The sequence below is a fragment of the Pediculus humanus genome, genomic scaffold (genome assembly GCF_000006295.1).
Source record: "Pediculus humanus corporis 1103172107603 genomic scaffold, whole genome shotgun sequence".
Taxonomy (NCBI): Eukaryota; Metazoa; Arthropoda; class Insecta; order Psocodea; family Pediculidae; genus Pediculus; species Pediculus humanus.
This window is the reverse complement of record NW_002987217.1, coordinates 20,690-32,634: the sequence shown is the minus strand read 5'-3', so window position 1 is coordinate 32,634 and position 11,945 is coordinate 20,690. Positions and strand designations below refer to the sequence as shown.

The 11,945-nt window shown below is 27.2% G+C and overlaps 2 protein-coding genes across 2 annotated transcripts in view; one reads left to right on the top strand and one right to left on the bottom strand.

Annotated features, from left to right (window-relative positions):
- Positions 1-3,131: 3,131 nt before the first annotated feature.
- Phum_PHUM234960 (synaptonemal complex protein ZIP1, putative) lies at positions 3,132-7,765 on the top strand (the record flags this gene model as incomplete). Its single annotated transcript, XM_002426020.1, has 7 exons — positions 3,132-3,354; positions 3,476-3,588; positions 3,672-6,062; positions 6,103-6,331; positions 6,412-7,160; positions 7,244-7,408; positions 7,553-7,765. The coding sequence occupies 7 exons, from the start codon at positions 3,132-3,134 to the stop codon at positions 7,763-7,765; spliced, it is 4,083 nt and encodes a 1,360-aa protein (XP_002426065.1).
- A 4,012-nt stretch (positions 7,766-11,777) lies between these two features.
- Positions 11,778-11,945, bottom strand: part of Phum_PHUM234650 (uncharacterized protein) — a gene marked incomplete at both ends in the record, with an annotated part of 5,686 nt that continues 5,518 nt past the window's right edge. The window contains one exon of the mRNA XM_002426019.1: positions 11,778-11,887. Coding sequence (XP_002426064.1) covers positions 11,778-11,887 — 110 coding nt within the window. The remainder of the gene's footprint in view (positions 11,888-11,945) is intronic.

The following is an 11,945-nucleotide window of genomic DNA, read 5'->3' as shown; positions in this document are numbered from 1 at the left end:
CAATGACGTCACTTTATTCTTTCTTACTAAAAATTTATGTAAAAAAAAAATGGACGACGACAATGGATCACGCGTTTTTTTTTAATTTCGATATGATGTTTGAAAATTATTTTTATATCGTTCGATAATTATCGATTCGAGATATTGTAAAAATCTATTTCGAAAGTTTTTTTCTAAAAAAAAAAATATTTATTCGATAAAAAACAAAAAGAAAATTTTTTTTTCCCCATTGTATTTTACAGATTAGTTTTCTTTTTTATTAAATCTTTCTTTGTTTGTTTTTTTTTTTAACGTTATCATCATCATTATCATTTTTACATTCTTTCGTATGGAATCGTAATTTTATTATTATTATTTATTTATTTATTTAAATAACAATGTGAGATTTTTTTTTTAAATTCGATAATTGAAAATCGATATATATATAATAAATCGAAATCATTTACACGCACGAGATAAATTCGATTAATTTTATAATTTTTTTAAAAATTAAAATTAAAATTAAATCCGTCAGTTGTTCGAAGTTGGAAAAGTAAGAATTCGTTATTAAAAAAAAAAAAAAAAAAAAAAAAAAAACAGGAAAAACTTTTATTAAGAACGAAATTGAAATTTTCTTTTTCTTTTCTTTTTTATAATTTTTTTTTCCCTCCCACTCACTTGTTTTCTCTGTCACCTTAAAAAAAAAATATCGAGTTTAAAAATGTTTTCACAAAAATAAAGAAAAAAAAATTTGAAATTTTCCGCCAAAATCTCTCGTTGATTTTTCTTCCGTTTCCGGTTGAAATTTAATCGTTAAATGGTTCGATGGGATATACATTTGCAACAGATAAACGATAACCGATAGAAAATTAATCGCCATTTTTTTTTTCTTCGTGTCGGCCAATATTATTATTATTATTATTATTATGTTGCATCGTTTTCAATGAGGTTACATTATTGAAATTTACAAGTTATGAGAGGCGTGCGAGAAAGGAAAAATATAAAAATAAATTGAAAATCGAAAAAAGAAAGGGACGGTTAAGAAGGAACACAAAGGAAACGAATTCAATGAAGTTGAAAATCCGTGAATGACAAAAAAAAAGAGAGAGAGAGAGAAACCGACAGCAGCAAACAAACAAACAAACAAACGAAAAATGCGTTTAATGATTTCCTTAAGAAGTCAAAACGTGACGTTTTAATTCAATAATAATAGTAATAATAATAATAACGGCTGTTGTTATAAATAAATGTTTTTGATTTTTCGTTTTTTTCTTTTTAAATGACCCGTCATCACCCCCCCCCCTTTCCCGAATGTTTATCACGGATGAAGACGTGAAATAAAAAAAACTTTGATGATTTTTTTTTTTATTTTCCCCCTTCCCCCCTTATTTACGTTACGTTTTTGTTTGAGTTAATTGCTGTTGTCGAATGTTATGAGTTCCTGTCGGTTTTTTTCACACATTTCCATTTTTTTATTATCATTATTAACGTTATTATTGATTGCGCGAAAAAATAAAATTAAAAAAATGTCGTGTCAGAGGATAATGAACACACACACACACGCACACAAGAAAAATAAAAATGACCGTTATAAAAAATGTTGTGCTTTGTATAAAAAAAAGAAAAAAAAAATGAAGAACGTTAAATTTGTTTAATTTGTTGGTTGTTTTTAAAAATCGACAAACAAACAAACAAACGCAATTTATTTTATTATTTTTTTATGCAATTACAAATAAATTATTTTGTTTTTTTTTTATTTATTGATTTATTTTATTTTATTTTTTATGTAGGATTTTGTTTTGCAATATTTTATTTTATTTTGTTATTGAATAATAATAAATGAAATTTTATATTCAGATGTTATCAAAGAATGAAAAATTACCATCGTTTTATTATTATTATTATTAATTTCAAACGTTTGCATCGGATGAAATTTTTTTTTTTTTAAATTTTATCCAGATTTTTTTTTTTTTTTGTAAATCTTGTAATTAATTACGGTTTTGGATAAAATTCATCAAGAGGGGGAGGGATCTCACGTTTGTAAAATGTATCATCCCATACATCTCTGGACCAAGTTTTCCGACCGGTTTTTGTCAAAATCCGATCGTATCATTTTTCGCCAGGTTTTTTTTTTAATATGGCGGCGCAGATTTCCACGATGCGAATATTCGTTATTTTTATTTTTATGCCGCTCCGGGTATTCTTTTTTCTCGTTTTAAAAAGTGAGGATCCTGATACAAGGTGAACCGGTTTTTTTTTTCTCCAGCGTATTAGTCAAAAAAAAATTTAAAAAAAATTCTATTCTCGTATTTCAAATTAACATCGCGTTGTTTGCGTTTGTTGTTGTTTGTCTTTAGGGGGGGAGGACTTTGTTCGTGTTTACGACGAATTTGAACTTTTGAAGAATTCTTTTTAGCAGAAGAAAAAATTAAAATCATTTATTATTAGAAAAATTAATAAAAATGTAGTTTAAAGGAAAAAAATTAAATAATATTTTGATCTAGTTTTCCTTTTGTTTTTCCATTTCAAAGAGTTTTATTATAAGTTTTTCCATCTTCTTCTTTTTTGTAATAACGACAGCGACAATTAATCTCTCTCTCTCTCTCTCTCTCTCTCTCACACGCACGCACATAAACCCATTAATTAATTTTTATTTTTTTTAATATAATATTTTATATTTTCAGGTCCGATTGATTATCCGCCATTTCCACCGGTTGGATTCCAATTGGTTCGCGATCCGATAACAGGTCATTTTCTTTTAACTCCGGCATCTAATTTAGGTGTGTAAATAAAATTTTCACATGGATATAGTGGTCATTTTTACTTTTTATTATTATTATTAATACTCAAAACACATTTATTTATTTGAGATAATTAATAAATGAATTGTTTGTCTCGGATAAAACAATTTAAATTTTTTTAAAACTTTAACTTAAATGAAAAATTTCATTAAAAAAAAAAAAAAAAAACCACTATAAAAAGTGCAATTTTATTTAAATACAAAATTTATATCGTTATTAAGTTTAAAAATTTTTATTTTATTAAGCTTAAGTTTGGTTGAGATTATTAGTGATTGATTGATTGATTGATTGATTACAGAAGCTTTACAAAGAGCTGTACTATGGCCGAGTTTTCAACCGACTCCACCTCAAATGATTATACCTCCGATATCTATTACACCGACAGGAGCACCTCATTTACTCTTAGATACAAATGTGCCCAGTGTGGATTTTATGCCTCCCCCCGAGACATTGTCTCGAACTCCTCCTCAACATAGAATTCTCATTACAGCCGAAAATGCGGCCAAAAGAAAAATAATAGGTTCGCCATTGATAAAAGTTGAAACAACCGGTGATAATTCGAATTCGGGTCCCGGTACGTTATCCATCATGTACACATTTAAAAATCGTGATTAATGTATTTTCTTTAATAAAAAAAAAAATCATATTTCATAATAATTATTTTGGTTAAATTAATTAATTAATTTTCTTTTCAGTGAGTTCCTGTGACAGCATTTCTTCTGCTGCTTGTACGAAATCAATCGATCATTCAACGCAGGAAAATTTAATTGATTACGCTACTTGTGCCGTTTCCGGATTTACTGAACCCGTAAATTTTTCTTTTTTGGTTGTTAATTAAAAAAAATTAATGTTTTTGATTTTTTAACATAAAAAAAAATTGAAATCTTTCAGAAAGTTGTTGTTTCTCCAGTGCCAAGTTCAATTTCAAAACGTGGAAATGTTTCAAACGATTTTAAACCTGTAGAATCACCGTCGATCGTTTCGAGTCAAAATTCTACGTCACAAACAAAATTGTTATCGGACGCATCGTGTGGTACAAATGATAAAAATGACAATCACGACGCTTTTGAATCGAAAACAAAAAATGATAACATAAACAAAGGATCTCATACTACATCGAACGGACTTTGTGATGATGTCGAAAAATTGCCGAAGGTAAATGGCGAAGAAGACGAATCGAAAGTCGTACGTTTCGGTAAAACCCACGAAGACAATAAAAAATCAGTTTTAAAAGAAATTGAAAAACGGAAAAAGTTTGACGAAAGTTTAAACGTTCAAATATCTCACGTGCCTGATGTAAATATAAAAAAAGAAATTGTTTCTCCATCTCCGCAAGTGGACATTAGCGGATTGGAATTGTTGTCGAATAGTATCGAACAGTTGATGTGCAAAAGAGATAGTAAAAAAATCGATGATGATGCGATAGTTGTCAAAAGTAGTGACGTCATGTACGACGAAGAAAGAAAAGAATTATCCAACGATGCTTGCGAGGGTGCCGTTTTATTACAAAATTTAAAAAATGGATTTTGGGACTCTGAAAATAATGACGATCGTGATAAAAATGATAATGACGACGATGACGACGATGAAAACAATACCGGTAATCGTGATGGTGATGATGTTATCGTAAATGATAACGATGAATACCAGTCGGAAAATTCAAAGAGCTTAGGAGGTTTGGGTTTATTATGTGCGTTAGCCGAGCAAAGATTTCAAGAAGAAATAGTGAAGGAAAATCATCAAAAGATCAAAGAAGAAGAAGAAGAAGTAGAGCCATTGTGCCGAGAAGAAAAAGAAAATAAAAAAGTTAATTTGAATATTGAACAAGAGAATTTTGAAAAAGTTCAATCATCGGAAAATGTTAAAATGGAAAAAGGAAATGAAATTGATGAGACATTTAAAAATGAATCCGCGGATTGTGATTTTAACAGAAATTATCCAAATTTAAATAGTATTAGTAATACTATTAACACATTTAAGGATTTTGGAAAGGATAATAAAAATGTCGCAATTGACGACGTTGATGTGAATAATTATAAATTAAATAAAAAATCGGAAGACGCCGAAAGAAAAACAACCGAAAAGGAAAGGAAAAAAGTAGAAAAAGCCGATTGTAAAATTTCAGAGGAGCAAGAAAATTTAATTGTCAAAAGAGGTCCCGGAAGGCCGAAAAAGATAAAAACAAAAATGACCGCACACAAAATATGTGATAATTTGAGAGACGTTAGAAAATCTAAAGAAATGTCTCCTCCGATTTTAGAAAAACAAACCGATTATCCTTATTCAAAAGAAGATGATGACAATTCCACAGATAAAAATTATTTAAAATTGAAATCTCCAGGCGACATATTAAAACCGCCAACATTGACTCCAAGTGCGATAATACTGGATCCGATACATAAGGGAAAGGAAGAAAACTCGTCAATGGAAGAATCGTCTTTCCGAGGTAAGGTGAGTCATGAGACGGTAACAAAAAAAACAATAAAATCCGAGATCGATTGGAGGGAAAGCGAATCGAGAAAAAGGAAATTATTAGGTAACGGAAATTTTCACGAATCATCATCGTCTAAAAAAAGAAAAGTCGGTCGTCCTAAAAAACATTTTTGTACTTCCGGAAGTGAAAATCCATTGACGGAAACCATCGTGGCTAAAAAACCTAAAACAAAATCAAATTATTTGTTTCATTCCGTTTACGCGGTTGAAAATTCAAACGGTTTATGTGGGAAAACTACAGAGATGGAGCCTAAAAAGAAAATATGGGATGACGATGAAAATGACAAAATAAATTCGTTGGAAAAACTTCGATTAGGAACAATAAAACCTCACAATTCGTCTGTCCCTGACGACGTTGACGTCAAAAATTCTAAAAAGATTCGGCCCAAATTAAAAGCAGAACCGAAAATCAAAGAATGGACTTCCGACAATGTTGTAGAAGACATTAATGCTAATGATAAAAAGAAAAATTACTGCGACGATGAAAAAATGAAAAGTCATAAAAAAACTTTGGAGAAAATTCAAAATGGAAACGTGAAAAAAGAATCGAAATTGCCGAGTTGCGTTATAACGACAAATCATTTAAACAGCGACAAATTTCCCATGAGAACGTTGACGGTCATGGGAGGATTATTTTATGCTGGTCAATTGAGTGCCATAAGAGCTCCCGATGTGTATGGTATCACAATCGATGGAGAAAGAGGTAACAGACCTCACATTTATTCCAGAGAAGAAATACTCAAAGATTCGGTGAGCATCCAATGGAAATTTCGAAATGGATTTTGGCGCGTTAAAAACGATTAATCGAATTATTTATTTTTTTTTTTAGATAATGGAAGTGAAACCGGATACGGCAGAACATTTGATTCCTGGTACCAGATGCTGTGCATACTGGTCAGAGCAATACAGGTGTTTGTATCCGGGAACCGTGTCGGCATCGGCATCACCAAATTCAGACATTGATAATAAATTTGTAAACGTTGAATTCGACGATGGAGACAGCGGGAAAATTAATATCGATGATATCAGGTTGCTTCCAGAAAATTATCCCATAGTTGGTGAGTGTATGAGATGGCTTAAACATATTTCAAAAAGGTTGAAAGGTTATAACAATCGAGAATAATGTTTTATATTTTAGAATACGATCCAAATCCTCTGCAAAGTTTAACGAAACGAAGACGAAGGATTAGCAGCGCGAGCATCGAAAGTCATTCCAAAGAAAGAAAATCAGGAGATTCGTCGTCAAATTTTGAAAAACAGGAAAACGGAGACGAGGAGGATCAAAGAAGTGAAGTCATGGAGTCTAACTCCGTCGGTGACGACAAGTTACAAAAAACTATTCACTTATGTGAAACGGTAAAATTTTTAAATTTGGAATCCGAAAGAAAACATTTAAAGAAAAGAAGAAGAGAAAAATTAAAAAGACTACAATCGTTGTCCATCGACGGTAAGAAAAAACACAAGAAACATAGATGTTCGGACGAGCACAGACATCACAAACATCATAAAAAGCATCGGAAGCACAAACACAAACATGGGAAAAAACACGTTATGGATTTGAATGGAGAAAAAAGTTCTGCGAGAGAACCCGAGGTAGAAGAAAACGGCGTAAAAGAAAAAACGGAAGGACAAAGTTTGAAAAAGAAAATGAAGAGCAAGAAAAAATTAATGGAGGGTTCTTCGAGTAAGAGTCCGAGTAAAAGTGGAAAACCTAAAAAATGCAATAAAAGAACGGATTCGGTTGAAAGTCGTTCGAAAATGGCAGCATTCCTACCGGCAAGACAATTATGGGGTTGGTCTGGAAAAGGTTACAAACGTCCTGGAGCAAAGGGAAGAGCGAGGAAAGAATTTTACAAAACGATTCAAAGAGGAAAAGAACGTATAACGGTTCGTATCATTTTTAATTTCGTTTCAGGAAAAAAAAATCAAAAAAATCAGAAAATTTTACATTTTTTTTTTTTTAATGGCAGGTGGGTGATTGCGCGGTATTTTTATCAACCGGCCGACCAGACAGGCCATACATTGGAAGAATCGAATCCATGTGGGAATCTTGGGGAACGAATATGATCGTTAGAGTCAAATGGTTTTACCATCCTGAAGAAACCGTCGGATGTCCTGCAACACTCGAATATCCGGTAAGTTTTTTTTTTTTTCCTTTGTTTGCTTCCATATCAAACAAAAAAAAAAAATCTGACGCGCGAACGTTGGCAGCCGTGACTAAACCGACGAGAGGTTTTTTTTTTTTTTTTTTTTAAATTAATTTAATTTTATTAATTAAGGGAGCATTATTCGAATCGCCGCACGTTGATGAAAACGACGTACAAACGATTTCGCACAAATGTGAAGTTTTACCATTGAAAGAATACACGGCGAAAATAGGAAATTCTCCTCACAGGTACGAAACCATTTACGATAATAACGATATTTATTATCTCGCCGGTTATTACGATCCGACAAACACAACTTTAAAAATGGAACCCGGAGTGAAATGAATAAAAATAAATAAATAATAATGATGATAATAATAAAAAGTGTGTTTTTGCGTTGATGATGGTGTGTGCAAAGATGGTCTTTTTTTTTTCGGCCATGTTTGAAACGGTGTCTCTCTTTGCAATTTAAGAAATTGTTGTTTAGTCGTTGTACTCATAGTTGTCATCATCATCATCATCATCATCATCGTCTTGGTTAGGGGTATTATTAGTCGTTAAGGTTTGGGATTAAACATGCTGTGAAATCAATCGTCGATGCCATAAGTTTTTAAGTAAGAAAAACATGTTTCGACGACCATTTTAACGTCGCGAACGAATGTACATATATTAGATAGGGAGTTAAAAAGAGATCTGTTTATGGAGAGAAAGATAGAGAGAGAGAGAGAGGAAATAAAGCAAAAAAATATTTTTCTACGCAAAAATTTTCTTTATTATGTACATATAAAAATGTTTTTAGATATTAAAAAGAAAAAGAAATTTTATATGTAAAAAAGAAAATTATATTTTTAGTTAAAATGAAAAGGAAAAGAAGTTTATTATATAATAATAATAATAATAATAATAATAATAATAATAATAATAATAATAATAATTAATAATAATAATAATAATAATAATAATAATAATAATAATAATAATGAATGATTTTTAGTAAGATGTGATATATTAAAAAAAAAAAAAAACCGATTAGATTATATATTTATATATGTATTTTTTTTTTTTTTGGCTAAATGTTATTATATAAATATAAATATATATAAATACGGTTGTTGTTGTTGTTTTTGTTGTAATTATTGTATAAAAATTTAAATTTTGAGTGATTATTTCGGTCTCGATAATAATAATAATAATTTTTTTCGTTTAGTAACAAACAAACGTTACGCAAGAGAATGAAATCGTTTGTCGTTTGAATGTTTTTGATGACGGTTTAAGGGTCGATATGTGAAGTTCGTTTGTGTTTTGTTGTTGTTGTTTGTTTAAAAAACGAATTCATATCTTAATAAAGGATAAATTGAGTAATTATTATTATTATTATTATTATTATTTTTTGGTATTGGTGGCAGTAATTTTTGTAAGTTTTTAATCACACACACACACACACATCAAATGATCTTATATAATTGCTTTAATTGTATATTAATTTTTTTTTTTTTTAAATTGTAAATAAATGAGGAAGAAAGAATGAAAGTGAGAGAGAGAGAGAGAGAGTGAGAAAGAGAGGAAGAGAGAGAGAGAGACAGAGAGGGTGAAAGAACAAAAGTAAACCTTTATTTTTTATTGGTTTTTGGTTTCGTTTGTGAGTTTGTTTGAAAAAATAAAAAAAGGGTTGAATGAATGAATGAATGATAGAATGAATGAATGAATAAAAAAAAAAAATTTAAATTGATAGGGGATGACGTTTTAAAAGGGGTGGTGATTAATTACTTTTAAAACGAAGAGAAATTTTTTTTTTTGCGAAAGATTTGGCCGTGGGAAAATTTTTATTTCGATGAATTTATTATTATTATCATTATTAATTTTATTTTTTTAAATTATGTAAATAATGGAAATAGAGGGACAGATGTAGGAGAAGTAGGAGGAGGTGGAAAAAAATAAAAAATGTTTGTATGTTTGCCTTTAAACAATGTGAAATGGATTTCTTGTGCCTTGGAAAATTTTTTTTTCTTTTTTTTTTTTTTCATTCATTCATTCATTCATTCATGGTTTTAAATTATTTTAAATGTTTTTTTTTTTGTACCTGGAAAATAAGAGGGATAAAAAAATGATTTTTTTTTTTTGTAAACGTTTTGTAAATTAAACAAAAGAGAGAGAATTTAAATGTAATGAGGGGAAAGAGAGAAAAAAGAAAAAGAGGAGGAGGAGGAATAATAATAATAATAATAATAATAATAGCTATTTGAAATATTAATCTAATGTAAAGTTGATTTTAATTTTTTTTTTTTTTACTACTCTCTGAAATTTTTAAAAATTCTTTTGTAAATATAAACAAAAAAAAAAAAAATTTATAATGGCGGCCATATAATTTAAAAGAAAAATTATTTATTCGTGAGAATGAAGTTTAAAAAAAATTATTATTATTATTATTATTAATTATTTATGAATGTCAAATTTAATCAATACGCATTATTGTCATTATAAAAAAAAAAAATGTTAAATTTAATAATAATAATAATTTTTAAAATGATAAAAATTCAGGTCCGCAAGCCTTAAAAATCTTGTTTTTTTTTTTTAAATATATAAACAAACAAATTTTGTTTCGACCAAGAAAACAAACAAACAAACAAAAATTATTTAACGATCTTTTTTAAAATTTTGATTTGATTACGTGTATTATAAACAATAACACACCTGAAAAGTTCAAAAAAAATTTTTTGGCTTTAAATTTTGACAAATCTTTAATAAATAAATAATGTACAAAATAATTTGCCTCCATTTTTGCACTTTTCATAATAATTTTCCTGTTTTTCTGTTTTTCTGTTTTTATTCGGTGCCATTATTTATATTATAACGTAGTGATCATTATTATTATTATCATATGATAATTAACAACATATTTTATTTATTAATGTACTTAAAAATTTATGCTCTCTTCCCCGACCAATAAAAAACAAAACAAAACACAAATTATAAAACGTAATTCGAAAATTTTTGTGAAAATAAAATCAATTTAAGGTACAAAAATTTAATATTAACAAAAAAAATGAAGAAAATTTATTTTTCAATTATCATTATTATTATTATAATTATTATTTTAATAATGTTTAAATAATTAAAAAATAAATAAATAAACAATTTGTACTTTTGTATACCATGACATGTGTTAGTTTTTAGATTAGTTTTTTTTTAGTTTAAATGACACTTTATTACGCTTATCATATTATATATATATATTATATTATATTATATATACTGTATTATATATATATAATATTATATTTATAGTATAAAAAAAACAATATGAATGTAATTTTTTTTTTTTTTTTGGTAAAAAGAAATGATAAATTTCCTTTTATTATTATTATCATTATCATTATTATTACTATTATTATTAGTTTATTTATTTAATATGTATTGAAAACTTTCGGTAGAGCAATAATAATAATAATAATAATTATCGTAAATGTATATGTATGAATTAATAAATAAAAAAGAAAAAAAAAGTTTAAATAAATAAATAAATACGTCGAATTATTTTTATAATTTAATGCAATATTATTATTATTATTATTATTATTACTACTACTACGACTACGACTTTTATTATTATTATTATTATTATTATTATTATTATTATTATTATTATTATTATTATTTCGAATGAATTAAAAATGAAAATTTTTGAATGGATTTTTTTTATTATTATTTTGTACTGTTTAAAAGAAAAGAAAAAAATTTTTAATTTTAATTTTCTTTTTTTTTGTTTACTTTAAAAATAGTAATAATAATAATAATAATGATATTGATGATAATAATAATAGTAATAATGATAATAAAGTGGAAATTGGAAATTTAAAAAAAAAACAAAAATTCTCAAGAATATATTTTTTTTTTTGTTTTTTATCAATGTAAATAAAATTATGTAATGTATATAAGAATTTTTTTTCTTTTTAATTATTATTATTATTATCATTAATTTTTTTTTTTTTGTAAATTTTTTTTGTACATTATAATAATAATCATGTTAATTTAATATTATTATTATTACTACGATGGGTGCTTCAAATATTTTTTTTTTTTGATAGTTTGAAAATCTATGGAAAGAAAAAAGAAAATTAAAAAGTTATATTATTATTATTAATATTAATGAAATAAATGGAAAAGTAATAAATAAATAAATAAATATATAAAAAGAAATTATTTTTTGAAATAAAATTATATTTAATATAAAAAAATGAAAAATAATAATTTTGTTGTAAATTAAAATAAATAAATAAATAATTATTGAATAAAAATTGATGGAGTTTTTATTTAAAGGGTGCATGAGTGCGCGTGAGGTTGGTATCAATTCGGCATTTTAAATACCTCCCCATATTAAAAGTGATTGAATATTCAACGTTCTTTCACTTGTATAATATTTGGGAGACATTTTAAAGGTAGAAACCGACGGTGATCCCTCGGTACTGCCTTTTGTTTGATAAAAGGAAGGAAAAAGTTCGTTAAATGGTCGTAACTAAGTACTTCC